The sequence below is a fragment of the Schistocerca nitens genome, chromosome 4 (assembly GCF_023898315.1).
Source record: "Schistocerca nitens isolate TAMUIC-IGC-003100 chromosome 4, iqSchNite1.1, whole genome shotgun sequence".
Taxonomy (NCBI): Eukaryota; Metazoa; Arthropoda; class Insecta; order Orthoptera; family Acrididae; genus Schistocerca; species Schistocerca nitens.
This window is the reverse complement of record NC_064617.1, coordinates 931,805,984-931,831,961: the sequence shown is the minus strand read 5'-3', so window position 1 is coordinate 931,831,961 and position 25,978 is coordinate 931,805,984. Positions and strand designations below refer to the sequence as shown.

At 45.3% G+C, this 25,978-nt stretch overlaps 1 protein-coding gene across 1 annotated transcript in view; it reads left to right on the top strand.

Moving 5' to 3' along the window:
* Positions 1 to 25,978, top strand: part of LOC126252675 (frizzled-5-like) — a 183,798-nt gene that overhangs the window by 97,881 nt on the left and 59,939 nt on the right. The window contains exon 4 of the mRNA XM_049953578.1: positions 12,859 to 12,962. Within this exon, the coding sequence (XP_049809535.1) occupies positions 12,859 to 12,962 (104 nt within the window). The remainder of the gene's footprint in view (positions 1 to 12,858; positions 12,963 to 25,978) is intronic.

Sequence of the window (25,978 nt, the reverse complement as noted above, 5' to 3'; positions counted from 1 at the left end):
ACAAACAGAAGCTAAGCGATGTCAAAGTTAGCGTAAGGAGGGCTATGCGAGAAGCGTTCAGTGAATTCGAAAGTAAAATTCTATGTACAGACTTGACAGAAAATCCTAGGAAGTTCTGGTCTTACGTTAAATCAGTAAGTGGCTCGAAACAGCATATCCAGACACTCCGGGATGATGATGGCATTGAAACAGAGGACGACACGCGTAAAGCTGAAATACTAAACACCTTTTTCCAAAGTTGTTTCACAGAGGAAGACCGCACTGCAGTTCCTTCTCTAAATCCTCGCACAAACGAAAAAATGGCTGACATCGAAATAAGTGTCCAAGGAATAGAAAAGCAACTGAAATCACTCAACAGAGGAAAGTCCACTGGACCTGACGGTATACCAATTCGATTCTACACAGAGTACGCGAAAGAACTTGCCCCCCTTCTAACAGCCGTGTACCGCAAGTCTCTAGAGGAACGGAGGGTTCCAAATGATTGGAAAAGAGCACAGGTAGTCCCAGTCTTCAAGAAGGGTCGTCGAGCAGATGCGCAAAGCTATAGACCTATATCTCTGACGTCCATCTGTTGTAGAATTTTATAACATGTTTTTTGCTCGAGTGTCATGTCGTTTTTGGAAACCCAGAATCTACTATGTAGGAATCAACATGGATTCCGGAAACAGCGATCGTGTGAGACCCAACTCGCGTTATTTGTTCATGAGACCCAGAAAATATTAGATACAGGCTCCCTGGTAGATGCTATTTTTCTTGACTTCCGGAAGGCGTTCGATACAGTTCCGCACTGTCGCCTGATAAACAAAGTAAGAGCATACGGAATATCAGACCAGCTGTGTGGCTGGATTGAAGAGTTTTTAGCAAACAGAACACAGCATGTTGTTATCAATGGAGAGACATCTATAGACGTTAAGGTAACCTCTGGCGTGCCACAGGGGAGTGTTATGGGACCATTGCTTTTCACAATATATATAAATGACCTAGTAGATAGTGTCGGAAGTTCCATGCGGCTTTTCGCGGATGATGCTGTAGTATACAGAGAAGTTGCAGCATTAGAAAATTGTAGCGAAATGCAGGAAGATCTGCAGCGGATAGGCACTTGGTGCAGGGAGTGGCAACTGTCCCTTAACATAGACAAATGTAATGTATTGCGAATACATAGAAAGAAGGACCCTTTATTGTATGATTATATGATAGCGGAACAAACACTGGTAGCAGTTACTTCTGTAAAATATCTGGGAGTATGCGTGCGGAACGATTTGAAGTGGAATGATCATATAAAATTAATTGTTGGTAAGGCAGGTGCCAGGTTGAGATTCGTTGGGAGAGTGCTTAGAAAATGTAGTCCATCAACAAAGGAGGTGGCTTACAAAACACTCGTTCGACCTATACTTGAGTATTGCTCATCAGTGTGGGATCCGTACCAGATCGGGTTGACGGAGGAGATAGAGAAGATCCAAAGAAGAGCGGCGCGTTTCGTCACAGGGTTATTTGGTAACCGTGTTAGCGTTACGGAGATGTTTAATAAACTCAAGTGGCAGACTCTGCAAGAGAGGCGCTCTGCATCGCGGTGTAGCTTGCTCGCCAGGTTTCGAGAGGGTGCGTTTCTGGATGAGGTATCGAGTATATTGCTTCCCCCTACTTATACCTCCCGAGGAGATCACGAATGTAAAATTAGAGAGATTAGAGCGCGCACGGAGGCTTTCAGACAGTCGTTCTTCCCGCGAACCATACGCGACTGGAACAGGAAAGGGAGGTAATGACAGTGGCACGTAAAGTGCCCTCCGCCACGCACCGTTGGGTGGCTTGCGGAGTATGAATGTAGATGTAGATGTAGATAAGAAATGCACACTTTGATAAATTACCATTGCCACGCTTTAGCATTAAAAGGAATAAATCTGGCCCTCCGAAAATTTTAAATTGTGTGGCTCCAGTACAAAAACTGAAATCAGTCGTGGAATGAAATACATGATTTTTAGAAACCGGAGCTGTTGTTCAACGACCTTGTGTGGGTTTAAGATCGGGTGATTTAGCGGACCAGTCGAAGTGCGATAGGACACCCAAGTCGACTTTAGTCCAGAAATGTATGATATTTGAGCAAATTCGTCAGAGCAGCTTCATGTGGCACAGTGAGCGATGGCACATTGCGAGATATCAGATTCTGAATGTCCGTTGTATGTTTAAGTTGCCTTTGCAACGGTCACTCAAAAACTGATTGAGGTGGACTTACCTCCACTGCGGTATTTGAAACCTATTGTCCCCGGTTCCGTCGGTTAGGATCTTTTTATGACCGCTGTTCTTACGCAGTGTTACCTGACTGCGAGTCACACAGTATTCTTTGCGAACCTGTTGACGATCTGCTTTGATGCACCAATCGATGCGCTATGTTCATTCACGTTGTATTCGTGGGGCCGTCCGAACACAGTAGCTCCTTTCTTCCACTGTGTCGTGTCTCCATGTCGGCCTGTTTGTCTGCGCTGATTCCCCGCAACCCACTGACACATGCGCACTGCTCCACTGCCGTGATGTGTGTGCAGGATCACACACCCGCCTGGTACCAGTTGTGCTCCAAACAGATCAGTGTGTTCTTATAAGGGCTGATTAATATTTCGTCCCGTGAGCTTACAACGTCACTTATAACAAAGTACGGGACTCGGTCCCTACAGGCCGTAGCGCCTCGAACCCCCTCGTTTGGCCAAAACATGACAAACAGGTGGCCGGAACTGAGAACTGCTCCTCAGTCTGGTACCCTCACCAATGCAAATACAAAACAGAGAAGATACAAATGAGAGCAGCGCGTTTGTTTACGGGTTCGTTCGGCAAGCGCGAGAGTGTCATGGAGATTCTTTTCCAAATCCAGTTGCAGACATTATAAGGGAGGTATTGGGTGTGTGTGGCTTGCTGTTAACTCTCCGAGAGGGCTCGTTCCCACGAAACTCAGCCAACACAATGCGTTCCCCGACACATCTGTCGGAAACAAATCACGTGGATAAAATTTGAAAGATCCGAGGCTTAACAACTGTCGTTCTTCCCAGGAACTATTCGCGACTGGAACAGGAAACGGAGAAAGCAGTGGAACTATGCCTTTAATTATTTTTACCATTTAAACACTGACCTACAAGATTTTCCCTGACAAGGACAACTCAAACTTAGCCTATTCATTTATTACCCACAATACACAAGCCCAACTCAATCTGACTGCTATACAGTGACAACATGACTTCCAATAATAAACACAAAAGAATGACCCTGAATTGCAAGAAATCCTAAGAATAATATGAATCCAAAAAATATTAAATTAAATATGAAACTACCTCCAACTCTGTTAATTTCCTAAACTCATTTAATTCACGAATCCCATTTTTTTATAAGTAACTTACCTAACAGAAAATCTTCATAACACGAACTACAGTTCTAAAAATTATATACTTGTCAATAATTCCACAACCCAAACATTACCAACAACATCCATCCTCATCCTCATTTTCTTGCGTCTCACTTTACAATGCACGTCCTACCAGCACAGAGTCTCCACTAAGAATAATATGTCCATACACTTCTTTGTGCACTCGCCAATTGCTAGTCCGTCGAACCAGAGTCTCTTGCCTAGGGCGCAGAGCGGTGTCAGCAATATTAATGCTGTCTTGAGCGTTGCCAACATACAAAAATACAAACAGGCTATTTACAGTAGGAGCGCAACTTAAAGTATCCTCTGTCAGAAAGAGTAGAGTCGCTTGCAGAATATATATTTACGTGTAATGAAACCTCTTAAGTCAGGCTCTTCCTTTTATAACTACGAAAATCAGTCTTCCGTTGCACTTACGGCAGCAGTTGATACAGTGGGTTTACTACAAATAATGTAGGCTTAGTGGTCCGATTTAGCTACAAACATATACTACAGATTGGTTAATTACCAATACTAGTTCAAATCCACAGTGAAGTAATAATGTATGTTCTGCTGGGGGTGATACACTTCTGCTGTCTGAAAATTTCACCCGACGTTGCGTACAACGATTCGTTTCTGATGAGTATTCTCACGATCAAAAATGGCTCTGAGCACTATGGGACTCAACTTCTGAGGTCATGAGTCCCCTAGAACTTAGAACTAGTTAAACCTAACTAACCTAAGGACATCACAAACATCCATGCCCGGGGTAGGATTCGAACCTGCGACCGTAGCGATCTTGCGGTTCCAGACTGCAGCGCCTTTAACCGCACGGCCACTTCGGCCGGCATTCTCACGATCATTACGAATGCCTGAACATGCGTTTGGTGGTTTCTTTTCCGTTTTCGACCATCCACGATTTTTTGTAAAGGAAAATATTCAGCTGTAAAAATAAGTAAACTGTTTATCATTTCGAATATAATCGGCATAACTGTTAACTATGAGGCAAAATGGTCAATACCTTCTTGGAGAAATGTTTGCGGTTCTCTCCGGAACTTAGATTGTACTCAAGCGTGCACTTCTTCGTCCGAAGCAAATCGACGGCGGATAACGTCTTTCTTCAGGACTCCAAAAATATGGAAATCGCATGGGAAGATATCAGGACTGTATGGAGCACATGCAACGGCTTTCCAGTAAAACTTTTACAGCTCAGTCGAAACGACTTTGGCAACATGTGTGCGGGCCCACACGTTTCGGCTACGCTGCAGAAGTTTCACTGGAAAGCCTTTTACACATCCTCCATTAAGTCCCGACATCTCCCCATGCAATTTACATATTTTTGAAACCCTGAAGAAAGACGTTATCCGCCGTTAATTTGCTTCAGACGAAGCAAATCACGGTTCTGGAGGCAAGCGCAAAGGTTTTTCCATGAAGGCATTGACCGTCTTGTCTGACAGTGGGATAAACTTATTAAGTTATGGCAACTACGTCTGAAATAATAAACAGTTTACATACATTGTTTCCATCTGTTGCATTTTCATTTGTCTGCCCGTTATATTTTCCAATAAATCCACAGCGACGCTGAAGACCTACAAGAAACTCCTAGGAACCTTCTTCTCTTGTCAACTGGTCAACTTCACAAACTGCGCAGTAGAACTGGTCAGTGGATCCAGTTAACCGGCAATGAAGTCGGAGTTGGCGAGCAGTGTGCCGTCTTTCGTGCTACCGCAGCAGTCGACGAGCAGTCTGAGGCTAAACTGGGGAAACAGAGGGAGGAACATCCGTGCACAATGACATCTAGTTTTACATGTTTGCTTTATCAGTGCACTGCTATCAGCGGTACAGAGGATGTAGCGATATATCTTGCGCCAATTGAGGCGCAGTAAGAACACAGCCCAAGTAAACAATGTAGAACCATTTCATTAAGAAATACATAAACCAACAAACTCCGCCTGGGAGAAAAAGTATATCATAGCAACTGTTTGTGAAGGTTCGTAATGTAAACTAAATTTACGCAAGTCTCAACCTAGGGTAAGAGTAAGCCAAGTCTGAGAATCACTGGATAGCGCAATAATGCAACATGAGGTAAGGTCGAAGGCCGATACCAAAAGTCCGTGCATTCTCCGATTCCCCGATGCAGAGGCCATGTCCCGATGATGGTGGTGACAGACACCGGCGGCTCTCTCAATCCGCATGGATCACGCACGGTACAGCATCACAGGCTGCAAAGTTTACAACGAGACTCTGACTGAAGAAGTGCGGGTGCTGTCAGCACCTGTCCCAGAGAGTGGCTCTGTGCTGGCCTAAATACTCAGGCAGTGTAGTAATACTGGAGGAACTCTGTGGAATCATGTGGCCTGTGGAAGCAAACAGGTGCGCCACTCAGACTGCCGCAAGCTGGCCTGCTCAGTGTGCTCGATCGTGGCTCTGCCGTCTGCTGACGTAGTCCCTTCCAGGTAGGCTATTTGTGTACCACAAGTGTGAGAGGAGTTGCAGATCTGTCTGTCGGGCGAACGCCCCGTACACAGCACATAGAGGAGAGGGAAGAGAGCCTTGTGGCAACAATGTTAACAGTGACAAAGCATGCGCTATTGGATTAGAAGACTTCAATACGGTGGAGATAGTTAACTGGAAGTTCTCGAAGAAAAATGATTTCTCCAGGTCAAGAGATGTAAAAATTAGTGATTTTACTATTGTTAGTTGATTGGTTTGGATACAAGATGGCTGAGGTACAGAACATAAATCAGAAGTTGAGATGGAAGCCACACTGAGTAAGTGGATAGGTTTGTGGATGCATTTTGATAGGATGGATCCAGAGACCCTGATAAAGACTGAGTGAATTCTGATGGCTCGGTAGGAGGAAGTAGGAAGTATCGTTAGGGGGGGGGGGGCATTGGTATGAGAAAAATGGGATTTTGGGGCTCTCCATACTCAGGGTAGTAAGTTGTGGAGAGGATCGTGTTGTAAAGGATCGCACGACTTACTAGGAATAAATAAAATTTTCGATAAGAGCAGGTGACTTTGAAGATTTTGTTGGGCGTAACTTCAGCGTCCCTCTTTTAGTCCAGAAGGGAGCTCATTAGAAAAGAGGGCCCGGCTTCTCGCTGCTGAAACAGAAAGGCCGCGGATTGTTCTGGAAGGTGAGTGCGTTGCGGGCAGCCATGCCTCGCAGAGTGGTGCGGGCTTTGACGCGGCGCCGACAAAGCCCGCGGAACAAATGCTGGTCTCCGCTCTAGTGTGTACTCGGCATCTCGGAAAACAATAACGCGAGGATCTGGAGTCCTCAGCCCGGCCGGGCAGGGAAGGTAAACAGCAGCCCGATGCGACTACGACTGCGGCCGGGCTGCGACCGGGCGCCCGCCACGCCCCCTGTGACGTCGGCGCCTTTGTTGTCGCTTTGCGGCCGAGGGCCGCGTAATTGGGCCGCCCGCCGCTGCCGCGCGCGGCGCTCGCGTCGCGTCGACAGCCCTCAGCCGTGCTCGAGGACCGCCTCAAAGGTGCCGCCCCGCCGCCCCCGCTGCACGCGAGGCGCGGCACGCGCTGCGCCGCGTGTGTGGTCGCTGCCACCTGCCCGGCAGCGAACCGCGGACGCGGACCGCTCCCACCTCTCACATATACGGCCACATTCGCACTCAGATATGCAATCTAAATCTGAGAATTCGATTGATAAAACGGTTTGTCCGTTCGGCGCTACGGTGCAGAATGGAAAGTTGTTAAAAGCCTTCTGTTTTACATTACGGAGGCTGAATACCAACGACAAAATTTCGGAAGGCTAACACGGGTGTTTATTGACTATTTAGATATATGAAATAAGAACACCGTGAATTCATTGTCCCAGGAAGGGGAAACTTTATTGACACATTTCTGGGGTCAGATACATCACATGATCACACTGACAGAACCACAGGCACATAGACACAGGCAACAGAGCATGCACAATGTCGGCACTAGTACAGTGTATATCCACCTTTCGCAGCAATGCAGGCTGCTATTCTCCCATGGAGACGATCGTAGAGATGCTGGATGTAGTCCTGTGGAACGGCTTGCCATGCCATTTCCACCTGACGCCTCAGTTGGACCAGCGTTCGTGCTGGACGTGCAGACCGCGTGAGACGACGCTTCATCCAGTCCCAAATATGCTCGATGGGGGACAGATCCGGAGATCTTGCTGGCCAGGGTAATTGACTTACACCTTCTAGAGCACGTTGGGTGGCACGGGATACATGCGGACGTGCATTGTCCTGTTGGAACAGCAAGTTCCCTTGCCGGTCTAGGAATGGTAGAACGATGGGTTCGATGACGGTTTGGATGTACCGTGCACTATTCAGTGTCCCCTCGACGATCACCAGTGGTGTACGGCCAGTGTAGGAGATCGCTCCCCACACCATGATGCCGGGTGTTGGCCCTGTGTGCCTCAGTCGTATGCAGTCCTGATTGTGGCGCTCACCTGCACGGCGCCAAACACGCATACGACCATCATTGGCACCAAGGCAGAAGCGACTCTCATCGCTGAAGACACGTCTCCATTCGTCCCTCCATTCACGCCTGTCGCGACACCACTGGAGGCGGGCTGCACGATGTTGGGGCGTGAGCGGAAGACGGCCTAACGGTGTGCGGGACCGTAGCCCAGCTTCATGGAGACGGTTGCGAATGGTCCTCGCCGATACCCCAGGAGCAACAGTGTCCCTAATTTGCTGGGAAGTGGCGGTGCGGTCCCCTACGGCACTGCGTAGGATCCTACGGTCTTGGCGTGCATCCGTGCGTCGCTGCGGTCCGGTCCCAGGTCGACGGGCACGTGCACCTTCCGCCGACCACTGGCGACAACATCGATGTACTGTGGAGACCTCACGCCCCACGTGTTGAGCAATTCGGCGGTACGTCCACCCGGCCTCCCACATGCCCACTAAACGCCCTCGCTCAAAGTCCGTCAACTGCACATACGGTTCACGTCCACGCTGTCGCGGCATGCTACCAGTGTTACAGACTGCGATGGAGCTCCGTATGCCACGGCAAACTGGCTGACACTGACGGCGGCGGTGCACAAATGCTGCGCAGCTAGCGCCATTCGACGGCCAACACCGCGGTTCCTGGTGTGTCCGCTGTGCCGTGCGTGTGATCATTGCTTGTACAGCCCTCTCGCAGTGTCAGGAGCAAGTATGGTGGGTCTGACACACCGGTGTCAATGTGTTCTTTTTTCCATTTCCAGGAGTGTAGTTCACTGAATGCAATGGAACAATGGCACGGCGACGCTACGTTGACCTGTTCCTTCTCCGAAGACAGCATCACAGTACTTCCGCACCTGTACATAGACACCTACGAGAAACTGGAGCCTACAGTGTTAGAAAGATTGAATATTACAGGCTTTTTCACTTTGGGAAAGTATTTCCGTAGAAACAAAGGTCAATAGAAGGCAATTTGTTGCCATACGCGTTTCGCTTTATTTATATTGGAAGCCAGAACTCGGGCAGCTGTAGTATGGAAACCTAAAGAATACATCTCCAGGACCACACACGAGTTAACAGCGCTGGAAATCGTAATAACACCGAACGATAAGTTCACATTACGAACTTTGTGCTACAAAAGTTGATTTTAACCTAAGAAAACAAGAGAAAGACACGACAAAATGTAATATACCAGCACATTATATGTACCACATAATACGTTTATTGTATGTAAAAAAAAATGTATTGCAGGCCACCAATGGTGCTTCCCAAATAAATGAAGCGAAACGCGTATGGCAACAAACAAATTCCCTTCAGTTGGTTTCGGTACATACCTCCAAGAATTTAAAGCAACTAAAGGAAAGACAGAAAACAGAAAAAAATGACGAAAGATCAATAGGGTAACGAACTTAAACAGATCATCGTTGCACTCTCAGAGGCCACTGGAGAGCCCAAGTCCCTTACGTCAAAATACTCGCACAGTATCCCTGAACAATCTGCGAAGTTTTTAGGGGTGAAATTCGGGTTCATGATGTAGAAGTGTATGAAAACTTATACTGCTGTCGTCACCTCATAATTCAATGAGAAATGACAAAGTTGTGCGGCGATTAAACAAAAATCAGGATTTGTTAAAAACAGCGAAAAGAAACAAAAAACAGCTTTTTTATGTCGTCTAATGAGAAAGTCAAAGCACCAATTAATCCAACTGATCATTCAAGAGAGAATAGAAGGCAGACGGCGCAGCGGCCGCAAGAAGGTATCACTGCTGTAAAAAGTCAATAGTGGACTGTCCCACGTACGGGTGAACACCTAATGCACGAGTGCTAAAAGGAATCCGTTAAACTTCGGTTACACGATAAATCAGTCAAATCTAAAGGCCGTGAATTCAACTAAGTACTTAGGGATTACAATTACAAATAACCTACATTGGAACGATCACATAGTTATGTTGTGGGTAGAGCAAACCAAGCCTTATTCTGAAGTTTTGCTGTGCGGTGTGCGATCCTCGGGTGGAACTGGCGGGTGGCATTGAAAAAGTTCAAAGAAGAGCAGCACGTTTTGTATTATCGCGAAACAGGGGACAGAGTGTCACTGAAATGATACAGGATTTGGGATGGACATCATTAAAACAAAGGCGTTTTTCGTTGAGAAGGAATCTTCTCACGAAGTTCCAGTCACCACCTTTCTCCTCCGAATGTGAAAATATTTTGTTTACGCCGACTTACTACGGAAGAAACGATCATCATAATAACATAAGGGAAATCAGAGCTCGCACTGAAAGGTATAGGTGTTCGTTTCTTCCGCGTGCTGTACGAGATTGAAATAATAGAGAATTGTGAAGGTGGTTCGATGAACCTTCTGCCAGGTACTTAAATGTGATTTGCAGAGTATCCATGTAGATGTAGAGTAAAAGTAACTAATTGTGTATAAGAAGTTCTCCTGTACGCATTATAAGCCCTTCCTGGAAATTTATTTACAATCCCAAATTTCCCTTTGCCTTTTCTTTCCATGCCTTTTATGAAAATATTAATAAATACAATATATTGAACATTAATTCTGTTTAGAGTGAACGTGACGTAAAAACTGAAAAGCTTCTGCGTAGGGACTTGACCCCGCGATACTCCACTGCGTCCATTGCTGCCTGGAAAGTGCTAGAACGACGGAATACTCGCAAATGACTCATGCCTCACCCGGCTCACGCCAGAAACGCTGTTTTCCCTAAACGTTTGGTCATCTGTCACTTTCATGTCTGGCCTCGCCCTGCAAATACCTTAAATGCGGAAGAAATCGGTGGTGGGGAGTAAGCGCGGTCACCTTGTGAGCTACCCAAACAGGTCTCACGGCCAGTCTTTACAGCTCTACTTCGGCTAGTACCTTCCAGGTTTGTCAGTTCTTCCTCAAAGAAACAATACTGCGAAGACATGCGCGATGTTTTCAGAATGAGTAGTCATTTTGTAACAGAGGGAAGTACGAGGAGTTATGATTACTGTGGAGAGAGACGAAGGTTTGACTATAGTGAACAGGACCAAGCGGATGAAGGTTTCAGTAGTCCCGGAGAGGTTAAGAAACTTGCACAGTACAGAGCTGCGTCAGACCAGACTGACAACATCTACGACGACGACTGTTGTAGAATAATACTGTTCGTTTCTGTTTGTTTATAAAAGGAATGTTAGCTGTCCGATAAAACGTGACCTATGAGCCTGTGACAGTGACGTCACTTGTAGGATGAACCGGCCGAAATGTGGCCGGATGACGCCTCCCGTGACGTCGCATGCGCTGCTAACTGACCTTGTGCGCGGCCGCCGACGCAGGTGGTGTACGGAGATTAGGCAGTCAGTAAGAAGAATATGGTTTCGCTCATATTTTGTGAGCTATGAGACCTTTCATTTGCAATCAAAACTGATAATGTTCAGAAAAAAACTGCAGACCAAACTTGTTGCAAATTACAGCCTTTCTCGAATTTGCTTAACGCTCTCACCTGTACTGGTAGTGTTTCACAATCTTCAATGAGCATTGCTAGTCTGGAAAGATATGTACTCGTGAAATTTGTTGATTCTCACTATTTGTGCGGGAAAAGTAATTTTCTCACCTCTTGCTCTGCCTTGACAAATATAAAGAAATAGTAAAATTACACTACTGACCATTAAAATTGCTACTCCAAGAAGAAATGCAGATGATAAACGGGTATTCATTGGACAAATATATTATACGAGAACTGACATGTGATTACATTTTCACGCAATTTGGGTGCATAGATCCCGAGAAATCAGTACCCAGAACAACCGCCTCTGGCCGTAATAACGGCCTTGATACGCCTGGGCATTGAGGCAAACAGAGCTTGGATGGCGTGTACTGGTGCAGCTGCCCATGCAGCTTCAACACGATACCACACTTCATCAAGAGTAGTGACTGGCGTATCGTGACGAGCCAGTTGCTCGGCCACCACTGACCAGACGCCAGAGATCTGTAGAATGTGCTGGCCAGGGCAGCAGTCAAACATTTTCTGTAACCAGAAAGGCCCGTACAGGACCTGCAACATGCGGTCGTGCATTATCCTCCTGAAATGTACGGTTTCGCAGGGATCGAATGAAGGGTAGAGCCACGGGTCGTAAAACATCTGAAATGCAACGTCCACTGTTCAAAGTGCCGTCAATGCGAACAAGAGGTGACCGAGACGTGTAACCAATGTCACCGCATACCACCAAGCCGGGTGATACGCCAGTATGGCGATGACAAATACACGCTTCCAATGTGCGTTCACCGCGATGTCGCCAAACACGGATGCGACCATCATGATGCTGTAAACAGAGCCTGCATGCATCCGAAAAAAATGACGTTTTGCCATTCGTGCTCCCAGGTTCGTCGTTGAGTACAGCATCGCAGGCGCTCTTGTCTGTGATGCAGCGGCAAGGTTAACCGCATCCACGGTCTCCGAGCTGATAGTCCATGCTGCTGCAAGTCACGAACTGTTCGTGCTGATGGTTGTCTTGCAAACGCCCCCATCTGTTGACTCGGGGATCGAGACGTGGCTGCACGACCCGTTACAACAATGCGGATAAGATGCCTGTCATCTCGACTGCTAGTGATACGAGGCCGTTGGGATCCAGCACGGCGTTCCTATTACCCTCCTGAACCCACCGATTCCATATTCTGCTGACAGTCATTAGATCTCGACCAACGCGAGCAGCAATGTCGCGATACGATAAACCGCAATCGCGATAGGCTACAATCCGAGCTTTATCAAAGTCGGAAACGTGATGGTACGCGTTTCTCCTACACGAGGCATCACAACAGCGTTTCACCAGGCAACGACGGTCAAGTCCTGTTTGTGAATGAGAAATTGGTTGGAAACTTTCCTCATGTCAGCAATTTCCTCATGTAGCAATTTTAATGGCCAGTAATGTACTAACACTAAGTGCTGTACTTTTCGAAGTTAGCGTGTCTTAATTATTGCAGACGTGTGAATTCGGACATGTAGTATAGTGGTTGGAGAGTGAGATTGGCCGCGCTGTATTAGCCGTGGAGCTGCAGGGTTTTTGAGAGCATTCGCCACCTCCGCTGCACAGCAGACTAGCAGCTGGGGTGCGCCCGGCGCTGGGATGGGGGGCGGCAGTGCGAGGGAGCTGACGCTGTGTGTGTGTGTGTGTGTGTGTGTGTGTGTGTGTGTGCGCGCGCGCGCGTGCTCCCTCTGTAGGGCCACGCCCTGCCCGGCAGTCGTAAACCAGCCGGACACCATCGGGCACGCTTCACTCTACTACATCACGGTGGGACCTTTGCTGAATCAGGACAGACCAGCCTAGGGTTCAGCCTTTTTTTTTTTTTTTTTTTTTTTTGTGGTTGGGCCGGGCAGCTGTGTGATCTTTTAACGCACAACGCCACGATTTCGCCTCTCGTGCCAGCCTCAGATCAAGATTTCAATCAAACCTCTTCTGTTACGTATTATGTTCAGCGGGTATCACAAAATCGAAAACTGATGCGGGCGAAAGCACATGCTAATAGAAGCAAAAACTGTACAGTAAACATGGGCCCGCAACGAGTCTTTCGTCAGATAGCTATTTGCCGTCACTGACTTCAGGATGAAATGTTGTCCTAGTTAGTATTGTCGTGGTTGAAATGTAAGCGTCTCGATTAAGTTCCCATCTCATAAGGGCTCAACTGTCACCTATGGATTACCTTGACAAATATATACAATACTGCTTTCGCGCGTTACACTTTACAATTTAGTGTAGACTCGTACCTCTTGCAGGAGGTGTTCCACGTGTCGTTCTCTCATTCGGATACAATACTGTACTCGCTCCGCTAAGAGTTACGAATCCTTTCAAACACTTTCTCGCAATTCTTTACCGGACTGTACATTCTGCTGGTACAGCTCTTCAATCTCATCAATAGAAATGCTGAACACTTAATTCTGTTATGTCTCCAAACAGAATTATCCAGAAAATTGAGGTCGGGTGATCTCGGAAGTCAGCATTGAGGCAGTGCTCGACGTATCCGCCTTCGACCATATTGGCGCTTTAGACCATGGTCACAGGCGATATTTGAGCCCAATTAGATGGCAACTTCATCAAAAAAATTACATTTTAAATGCATTTGTACTAACCAGGGCAATGTATCGTACTGGACTCGCAAAAATCTCATATTCACTGAAAGTTTTTATCTGCTACCTTATGTTTTAGCCCTTATCGGTTTACACTAATTATGATTCCACCTCTATATTCCAGTATCTGTCCTTCCTCACAATTTTTACCATCTGAGGTTCTCTCTAGAACCACGGAAGCTATCCCCCGATCTCTTATCACATTTCCTATCTTCCTGTCCCTATTTCCAGGTAGCGTTTTTCACACATTCCTTCCTTTATCTACTCATTTCTTATTTAATCACTCCAGTTCATCTCTATCGTCCTCGTAACTGTCCCATCAGGACAGGTGCTACAGGAGAGGCGCTATACTTCAAGGAGAGGTTTACTGATAAAAATCCGAGAGAGTACATTTTCAGGTAATGTGTTACTTCCTTCCACACCCATTTCCTAAAATGACCGCGACGGAAAAATTATAGAATACAGAAATCATACGATAGCTTGCCGATACTTATTCTTCAAGCGTACAGGAGGCAGTGACAGTGTGTCACAGGAGGAAATCTCAGCATTCAGGGATATGACACGAATTATATGTGAAGCAAAGAAGTTCATATGGACGTATAATATATATTGTTTTTTGCATTATACGATACGTTTCAGGTTTACACATGTACAACATTAAACACTGTAGCATGCGTTTTACAAAGTATCAATTGAAAAATGCATATTCGTAACACATTCACCTCTAAGAATTATGCACGCCACATTACAGCTTTGTACAATTCACAATGTGTTGCTGTTCCTCAACAGTTTTTTAACTACATGTCCAGAAGAAAAAATAGGAACTTGGAAGAATACCTGAATCGCGCAATGTACTGAAAGCTTCAGTAAACGCTCTACTGTTAGCAATTCGAGGTATCTGAAAGCGCTGACGGTATTATTCGACAACAGCAGCAGTACTACCATCTCATAAGCCGTAAACATACAACACATATGCATATTCTTCATTAGTGTGCATGTGCGGCATTTTAGTCAGCGCGTGTACAGAGACAGTCGACCGACGCTTCTCTCTGATACACTCTCAGTCGCACGCACCACTCGGTACATACCACGGGAATCTGTGCGCCAAGGGGGCGAGTTTTATGGTAGAAAGACATACCGAGCAAAGACAGTGAAAGCAACGAGGTAGGCTGAATTAGAGGAAAGCGTCAAAGCGGTTTGATGGATAAAAATAGCCCGTTGACTACATGAGGGGCTGTACCGCCCCCACTCGGTGACAGGAACAGGCGATTTGGCAAGGCGTTATGCCGACCGTTCCGCAGTACGCTGTTTAAATCAATGGCGTCGAAGTGTGCGCAGACAGAAGACGGCCGGCAGTATTTGTTTTATACCAAATGCGTTAAGGCATACGAAATGCAGTAGGTGCTTGCCTCGTTTCAAAGAACAGTATGTCAGAGTACTTCATGCTACAATACCAAGCTGAATCACAAGACTGATCGAGCTTGAAACAAGGTTTTTGTTTAAGATCGCACGCTCCCTCAAGCAGTATTAGTTTGAATAAAATCCTCTTGAGTGTTAAGCCGTGTCGTCATAAAACAGAGAACTCTACAACAGACGTTTTGCTCGTATTTCAGCAGTCCACTTCGTTGCTCTATGAAATGGCTTCAGTATTTCAAAATGACGCGGCCTAACAATCAAAATGATTTTATTCGAGATTTAACAATATCAGAGAAAGAAAGTTGCTACTCACCATATAGTGGAGATGCTGAGTCGCGATAGGCACAACAAAAAGATTCACACAATTATAGCTTTCGGTCATTAAGGCCTTTGTCACCAGTAGACACACATACGCACACGCACACGCACACACACACTCGCGCAAACGCAACTTGCACACACGTCTGCAGTCTCAGAGAACTGAAACCACACTGAGATTTAGATTATGTAACTGTCGTAAGCTATACATAAAAATGTGGGAGTATGAACATGTAACTATGAAATGAACATTTAGACCTGTCAGACGGAATAAAAAAACCTGAAAGTATGTGTTCATCTTCCGTGCCTAACTATTTATTTTATCAATTTTTTTTATTTTATCAAATATACCGTACTATAAATAACGAAAATATTCTTTTCAATTTAGATTTACGTAAGTACCAAATTTATGGAACGCAAATCCTATCCGTGTCAATGCTTTCCTCCTAAACAAGTGGGTAGATTTCAGAAAAGTTTTAAGAACGGTGTAATACATTTAGTCCACATGATTTATAGTTTTTCCACATTTCATCGGTTGAGTAGTATAAGATTTCTTTCCTGAATGAATACATTGGAAAGTCAGCCGCGGTGGCCGAGCGGTTCTAGGCGCTTCAGTCTGGAACCGCGCGACCGCTACGGTCACAGGTTCGAATCCTGCCTCGGGCATGGATGTGTGTCGTCCTTAGGTTAGTTAGGTTTAAGTAGTTTTAAGTTCTAGGGGACTGATGACCTGTGATGTTAAGTCCCATAGTGCTCAAAGCCATTTGAACCAATACATTGGAAAGCAGTTGTCACACCTTTTCGAAATTTTTCACTTGTAGCATATACCGAGACTCAGTATACAGACTTCGATGAGATTTTCTACACTATAAAGGACAGCTGTTTGCAAACAGTTGTTGGTCATATTTCTTCAAATGGGTGAATAGCAACCGAGCCATAGATTTGCTGACAGCCTCTCTTCGTTCAAGGAGCCTTTGTCTCGGAATTCAGAAGAACGCTCCAAGGAATTTATAAGATTAAGACACATCCTGTTTGTGAGAAAATTGATATAGTTGGTTGACATGTTTTTAAGGTATATTTGATTTTGTTCGTGTTGTGTCTAGACCATACAGCCTAGACACAATGCTGTAGCCGATAGGGCACGCAATGCTAACGCAGACGGGCGTGAAGTCTGGAACATGAGACTTATAAATGAATAAGAAGAAAAGTACGTAGATGCTTGTTTCTTAACTTTTAATTAGTTCTTGGAATACATCTCTCTTGAATATTAGTAAGCTATAGGCACTGATACAAATGGCGCCTTGCTAGGTGGTCGCCATTTAACTTAGCAGAGGGCTATTCTACTGTCTATCTCTCGGCAAATGAGAGCAAGGCTTAGCACGTCCAATCGCTAGCTATGTTGTCCATACAACTGGGGACGAGGTCTCCTCAGTCTCTCGAGACCTGCCTTGTGGTGGCGCTAGGTTTGCGATCCCACAGTGGCGACACGCGGGTCCGACATGTACTACAGGACCGCGGCCGATTTAAGTTACCACCTAGCAAGTGTGGTGTCTAGCGGTGACACCACAGTTCGGATAGCGGTAAAAACATTCATTCCATTATTTATCGGTCTCACGTGGACCGAGTGGGGCTACGTAGTAGTTAGCTCACTCGACTTGCATTCGGGAGGACGACGGTTCACATCCGCGTCCGGCCATCTTGACTGAGATTTTCCGTGATTTCTGTAAATTTCTCCAGACAAATGCCGGGTAGGTCCCTCTGAAAGGGCATGCCTGATTTTCTTTCCCATACTCGAAACGTTTCGAGCTTGTGCTCCGTCTCTGATGACCTTGATATCGAAGGGACGTTAAATCGTAATCTGTTTTCTTCGTTACGTCTCACATGTGAACAGAATGCAGCAACTGTAGGTTAGCATCCACTGGTCAGTCGGTGGGTTCTTATTAGCAAACGCCGAACAGAGCAACAGAGGCTCGGACAACACAGCATCGTAATGAATGCTGCGAAGGTGCGTATAGAGTTCGGGGAGCTCGCGTACTAGCTAGGCAGACACTTACCTCCGAGAGCAAGATACGAGAGTCTTCTAAGTTTGTGGAACAGCCCGCCAACACGGACGGTAGCGAAGGATACACACAGGCTCACATCGCCTTGGCTCCCGGCAGCAACCGGGTTACGGACCTGCAGCGCTCGCGAGGGGTGGTTGCCCCGTCAATAAACATAGCAGCCCATGCCTCATAACATAAAGCACGGTGTGGGCACCGCACGAGTTAAATACTCCGACATTCAATTTTCCTGTTCCTCATTGGACTATACCAGACACTACAACACGGCAAACAAATTCTTAACGTGACTGTACAGCTGTCGTAGCTTGTCCTGTGAAGATCCTCTTCCTCGCCAAGAACGCTTGCTGCTCTTCGGTTTACAATCAGACCACACATGTAACGAATGACCTGGCCGGTTTCCTACGAGATCGCTCAAACTGGACAGAAACTGGTACTGTCGAATTAAGATCTCCAGCGAGCAACATAGGAAACACTGAGGCACTCGTCGTTGAAGATTATTCATTGATGTAACTGATGGCAAAATACAGGTAAATAAAACAAATGTACTGTAAAATCTGTGAATAACCTCCCATCACTAGGGGTCTACTGATAGATGACAAATGGCTTTTAGTAAACTGTATCTGCAGTTAAGGTGAAGTTCAGTTTCATCTTCGGTTTCATAATTTCTAATTTTGTACTATCATAAAAAGCCGTGTTACCTCTGGTGTTCAACTTCCAGAAAAATAATTATCACCAACAAGTTAAATTTGTTTTCGTTCTTCAATAAAAATAAGACATCACAATTTAAACGGCACTATATCCTGTATAGACAGCAGCACCCACGGGCTTTGGCAAGGCATTTGCAGTATTATTTATCAACGTGACGTCACTCACGGGGATAAGGATCAATTACAAAATGCATTCGACTTTACATAATTTTGGTTGCTGTGATCTTCGGTCCAAGGACTGACACAGCTCTAAACATTTATCTTCTGGAAGGCTCTTCCTCTCTGCCTGACTGGCGACCTGACTGCACTTGAGCCGGTTAACTGCTTTCAGGTCTTGCGCCCCCCCCCCCCCCTCTTCCCTCCACAACCAAACTGAGTATTCCTTTCAAATTAAATCATTGCCGCCGTTTGACAGTAGGTTTTCATCATTTGTTTGTTTCAATTACGCGATTTCGGCTGTAAAGCCAGTATCTTCCATAACAAGGCACGAAGTTAAAATTAATTAAATCGATTGAATGTTCAAGATTCAACGGAAAGTGTGGCGTTTGATGTGATTCTTAAATACGTTTGTGTGAAGACGGCGGCACCGTCAGATGCAACGAAACGAGTTAAGGAGTTTTCACTTTGCACTTGAAAATAGCTCTACAGTCGAAATCGCGATAAGGCAATAAATAAATAACAAAAAATTACTGACCAATCTCGGCAATGATTTCATTTAAATTTACATTATGACTGTCGTCCCCGACAAAGGAAAAATCATGACTATTCCTTGATGCCTCAGAATGCCTCCTTTTAGTCAAGTTGTGCTGTAAATTTCTTTTCAGACCAGATTGTCAAGAGCTTCGCTTAAATCTATAAATACTGTAAAGGTAGATTTGTCGTTTTTTTAACCACCTGAGATAAGTCGTGCCATAAGAATTGTCCCTCGAGAACCCATATTTCCCCAGAGCCCAAAAGGATCTTCTCCGAGGTTTGCTTCTATCAGTTTTTTCATTCTTTTTTTTCGTTCTTTTGTAAATAATTGCGTCATTATTTTTCAAGCGTGACTTAAAAAACTGAATGTTCGGTAATATTCACATCCATCAGCATCGGTTTTCTTTGGATATTGGCATTATTACATTCTTATTGAAGTCAGAAGGTATTTATCTTCCCATATACCTAGGTGAAATAGTTTTGTCATGGCTGTTTTATCCCAAGGATTTCAGTAATTCTCTCAAATTCTTCTCACAGTATCATATCACCCATCTCGTCTTCTTCATTCTACACTGAAGAGTCAAAGAAACTGGTACACCTACTTAATATCGTGTAGGCCCCAGCGAACACGAAGAAGAGGAAAGGCCGCTGGACCTGATGGCATACCAGTTCGATTTTACACAGAGTACGCGAAGGAATTTGCCCCCTTCTTGTAGCGGTGTTCCGTAGGTCTCTAGAAGAGCGTAGCGTTCCAAAGGATTGGAAAAGAGCACAGGTCATCCCCGTTTTCAAGAAGGGACGTCGAACAGATGTGCAAAACTATAGACCTATATCTCTAACGTCGATAAGTTGCAGAATTTTGGAACACGTATTATGTTCGAGTATAATGACTTTTCTGGAGACTAGAAATCTACTCTGTAGGAATCAGCATGGGTTTCGAAAAAGACGGTCATGTGAAACCCAGCTCACGCTATTCGTCCACGAGACTCAGAGGGTCATAGACACGGGTTCCCAGGTAGATGTCTTGTTTCTTGACTTTCGCAAGGCGTTTGATACAGTTCCCCACAGTCGTTTAATTAACAAAGTAAGAGCATATGGACTATCAGACCAATTGTGTGATTGGATTGAAGAGTAACAGAACGCAGCATGTCATTCTCAATGGAGAGAAGTCTTCCGAAGTAAGAGTATTTCAGGTGTGCCGCAGGGGAGTGTCGTAGGACCGTTGCTATTCACAATATACATAAATGACCTTGTGGATAACATCGGAAGTTCACTGAGGCTTTTTGCGGATGATTCTGTGGTATATCGAGAGGTTGTAACAATGGAAAATTGTACTGAAATGCAGGAGGATCTGCAACGAATTGACGCATTGTGCAGGGAATGGTAATTGAATCTAAATGTAGACAAGTGTAATGCGCTGCGAATACATAGAAAGAAAGATCCTTTATCATTTAGCTACAATATAGCAGGTCAGCAACTGGAAACAGTTAATTCCATAAATTATCTGGGAGTAGGCATTAGTGATTTAAAATGGAATGACCGTGTAACATTGATCGTCGGTAAAGTAGATGCCAGGTTGAGATTGATTGGAAGAATGTAGTCCGAAAACAAAGGAAGTAGGTTACAGGACACTTTTTCGCCCACTGCTTGAATACTGTTCACCGGTGTGGGATCTGTACCAGATAGGGTTGATAGAAGAGAGAGAGAAGATCCAACGGAGAGCAGCGCGCTTCGTTACAGGATCATTTAATAATCGCGAAAGCTTTACAGAGATGACAGATAAACTCCAGTGGGAGACTCTGCAGGAGAGACGCTCAGTAGCTCGGTACTGGCTTTTGTTGGAGAACATACCTTCACCGAGGAGTCAAGCAGTATATTGCTGCCTCCTACGTTTATCTCCCGAAGAGACTATGAGGATAAAATCAGAGATATTAGAGCCCACACAGATGCATACCGACAATCTTTCTTTCCACGAACAATACGAGACTGGAACAGAAGGGAGAACCGATAGAGGTACTCAAAGTACCCTCCGCCACACACCGTCAGGTGGCTTGCGGAGTATGGATGTAGATGTAGAAGTGCTGTAACAGGATGTGGCATGGACTCGACTAATGTCTGAAGTCGTGCTGGAGGGAAATGACACCACGAATCCTGCAGGGCTATCCATAAATCCGTAAGAGTACGAGGGGGTTGAGATCTCTTCTGAACACCACACTGCAAGGCATCCTAGATATGCTCAATAATGATCATGTTTTGGCAATTTGGTGGCCAGCGGAAGTGTTTAAACTCAGAATATTCCTGGAGAAATTCTGTAGCAATTCAGACGTAAGGAATGTCGTATTGTCCTGCTGGAATTGTCCAAGCCCGTCGCAATGCACAATGGACATGAGTGGACACAATGGACATGAGTGGATGCAGGTGATCAGACAGGATGCTTACGCACTGTCGCCAGTATCTAGACGTATCAGGGGTAAAGTTGTGATGACAGACGCCTCGTCCAACTACTTACCTTGCTTTTGTACTCTGCCAGGTCTCCGTGGACATTCTGCAAGCGCCTATGAGTATTTGCGATGCTCTTGTTTGCCACCAAAAGAAAATCAGTAACAGCTTTTTGCTTGGAACGCACCTCCATTACATTATGAAGCCTACGTATAGCGCCGGCACTTTTCGGAACTTCAAGAAACAATAGGGGCTGGAATTGGAATAGTCCACGATGTTTCGCAACAAATTCCGCACTTTTTTAGCTGAAATTGACCGAGAGAAAAACTGTGGTGCATTTGTTACTGGACGCCCTTCGTAAAATAATGGACGTGGTGGGGTGGTGTAGCTCTTCTGCGAGGCCGGAACGATTTCCTGCCCGTCACTGCCCAGCTGAGGTGGTGGTCGGCTCCTAATGAGGCGTCCTCGCCCTGGCCTCTGCGTCGCCCACATCCGGTGGTAATGGCCGGCGCCGCGCCCGCCGCTGCTGACTGCTGACGCCTCACGGCTGACGCCTCACGCCTGACGCTGACAGGTGACAGCTGACGGGCCGTCACTGCGCTGAGTGGCGTCGGGACGCGCCGCTTCCCGTGCCCGCAGCGGAAGCGCCAATGAGCTGAGCCGAGCAGAGCCGCTGGTCAAATGGGGCGCGCCCGGCGCCCTCTCGATTGACACAATGAGCAGTGGCCTGCAGTGAGCTGAATAAGGGTTTTAATTCCTTCTCACCCTCTCCCAATACACGAACGCGCCTTGGGAACGGGATCTTTGCTATTTGCCGAGCAAGATCCCGCGTACGGTGGAATTCCTCTAGTCCCTTGATCTACACGACTCGCATTGTCTGCTGTCCGTCTCTGTCGGTGATTTTCCTAGGTGGACTGATCCCAGCGGTACCGGATAACGGCTTTGTTCCGTGGCGGGTAGCATCGAATGTGTCTAGAGATGAAACGAAACACAGCAATATTTATTTTGCTTCTATATTTTATTTATTTTCTGATGTACTAGACTGTGGTGGCAGACTGATCTGTATGCTGCCTACTGAAAGGTGAGAATTTGGTTGTCAGTTAGCGTCTCCAACGAGTGCGATAACGCCATTTCTTGTTATGGTGCGTATTATGCGCAAATTAAATTTCGGTAAATATCGGTAAGATACATTCTGAAAATACAACGGGAGGACTGGTATCTGGAATGCGAGAACCTTATTCCAGACTGCGAAATTACAGGTCTGAATAAATGAGATGGAAAGTTTAAATTTAGATATAACGGGTTTAGCAGAAGTGATGTGGCCACAACCTGGAGACTTTAGGAGTGGAAATTATCGAGTAATCCATTCTGGTATAGAATATAACAAACCAGGATATGGTGGATTAGGCGTAATCTTACATAAGAAACTGGGAAGCAGAGTCAACGGACTCGTGCAGGACAAGGAATGACTAATTATAGTAAGTATTGAAACTAAACCAAAGGATACTCTGGTAGTTCAAGTCTACATGCCAACAACAGAGGAAGGAGAAGAAGTGGCAGGAAAATGTTATGAGGAGTTTTCTGAACTGATAGAGAAAATCAAGGGCGAAGAAAACCTTATTTCACTTGGACTTTGGAATGCTATATTAGGAGAAGGAACCGAGGGAAATACAGTTGGTATATACGGATTCGGAAAAAGAAATGAGAGACAAGAGAGATTTGTACAGTTACGACGTAAATTAGTCATAACGAATGCTATATTCCAGCATCATCCAAGGAGAGGATATACGTGGAAAGCCCCAGCAGACATACGAAGGGCACAAATAGGCTCCGTACGGGTAAGAGAAAGATCCTACAATCAGACGGATAGCAGAAGCTATCCTCGAGTTAATGTCAGCAGTAACCATAATCTACCAGTCCCATACACCGTGAACTAAAGTTAGAAAGATTCAGGTTGAAAGAAATAAAACTGCGGGAGGTATCTAAACGTAAAGTGGAGTCTACCAAAGTCAGTACAAGGCACAGATAAACAGTACCATTAGAATACCAGAGAACAGCCGGCCGAAGTGGCCGTGCGGTTCTAGGCGCTGCAGTCTGGAACCGCGGTACCGCTACGGTCGCAGGTTCGAATCCTGCCTCGGGCATGGATGTGTGTGATGTCCTTAGGTTAGTTAGGTTTAACTGGTTCTAAGTTCTAGGGGACTAATGACCTCAGAAGTTGAGTCCCATAGCGCTCAGAGAACAAACGGGGGTAGAAGAGAAATGGAGTAAAATAAAGATATACATATAAAGATATACATTCTAAACTCAGCAGAAGTATTATTAGGGAAAAAGAAGCAGGGTAATAGGAAAGAATGAGAAATCAGGAAGTCTTGAATATGATAAAGGAAAGAAGATACTATAAGGATGAAGGATAAAGAATGAATGTAAAATACAATAGCTTCAGGAACAAGATTAATAAGAGGGCAAAACAAGATAAAGAACATAATTTAAAAGAAATTTGTGAACACATAGATAATAGCATGGAGGCAAGACAAATTGGCATGGCTTACAGAGAAATAAAGAAGTTCTTCGAAACAAGAAAGGCAAGAACGAGCATTAATACATGATGAAGAAATTATAGCGAAACGATGGAAGGAATACGTAGAACAGTTACACAGAGGACACAACAGCAATCAGTCTATCTAAAAATAAGAAGAAATAGAGCTCCTGTCATGAGAGAAGAGTATGAGAAAGCACTAAGGACCCTATAGAAATGTACGCTCTTGGAGGTGATGACGATGTCGTGTGACTAGGACTAGGGCCTCCCGTTGGGTAGACCGTTCGCCGGGTGCAAGTCTTTCGACTTGTGCGTCGATGGGGATGAAATGATGGTGATTAGGACGATAGAACTATTTAAAAAGTTGGATAATAAAGTGAAGATGGCACTTTGTGACTTAGTATGTGATATGTACAGGTTTGGAGAGTAACTAGAAGACTTTGTTAAATCGATAATAGTATCATCACCTTGGAAACCAGATGTAAGGACGTGTGAACAACACCGAACATTGAGTGTAGTGTGCCATGCATCCGAAATAGCCACCAAAATTATTCTCAGAAGAATGGAAAACAAATAGACGGACAGTTATCTAAAGACCAGTACGGTTTTAGATAAGGTGTAGAAACAAGAGAAGCAATAGTGCACTGAGGTAAGTGACAGAGAAAAAGCTGAAGAAGGGCAAGAATACATTCATAGCAATTGTAGATCTTGAGAAAGCTTTTGACTTTGACAATTGGAATGTATTATGCAGATCCCTCGCCAATCAGGAATCGGCTTGAGAGAGAGAAGGCTTACATATAACACCTACATACGTGAAACCGGAGTAGTTCGCTGTGGTAATAAAGAAGAATCAAGTAACATTCAAAATGTTCAAATGCGAGTGAATTCCTGAGAGACCAAACTGCTGAGGTCATCGGTTCCTAGACTTACACACTACTTAAGCTAACTTACGCTAAGAACAATACGCACACCCATGCCCGAGGGAGAACTCTAGCCTCCGGCGGGAGGGGCAGCGCAGTCCGTGACATGGCGCCTGAGACCGCGCGGCCACTCCGTGCGGCGGCATTCAAAAGCGGGGTACGGCGAAGTTGCACCCTAGCCACATGCTTATTTAATCTACACATACAGAAGGCTGTCAACAGTGTGGTATAAGAATTGAGCCTAGGAATAACGGTTGATGGAGGTAAGGTAGAGACGCTGAGATTTGCCAATGATATTGCACTAATTGCAGGAAGTGAACGAGAGCTACAGAAAATCCTGAATACGATGTATAGAATATTGGAGGAGGAATTCCGTACTACATTAAACACATATAAAACAAAAATTGTAGTCTACTGTAGAAACAAAGAAAGTAAGACAGCGGTAAAGTTGAAAAATGGAACAACCGAAGAAGGAAACGAGTTTAATTTCCTGGGAAGTAAAGTTGCGAGTCATGGAAGAAGCTACAAGGAGATAGTATGCAGAATTTCCCAGGCCGAGAATGCTTTTAATAAGAAGAAAAACATTTACTACAAAGAATATAAGCATTGACTTGAGGAAACAAATGTTGAAGACCTATGTGTGGAGAATTGCAAAAAATCGTTCAAATGGCTCTGAGCACTATGGGACTTAACTTCTGAGATAATCAGTCCCCTAGAACTTAGAACTACTTAAACCTAACTAACCTAAGGACATCACACACATCCATGCCCGAGGCAGGATTCGAACCTGCGACCGTAGCGGTCTCGCGGTTGCAGACTGAAGCGCCTAGAACCGCTTGGCCACCAACGGCCTGCTGAGAATTGCAAGTACAGCAGCTACGATAGGAATGAGAGAGGATAGGATGCTCGGTGCTGCAGAAGAATTATGAAAATCAGCTTCATGAAACACCTAAAAGGAAGAA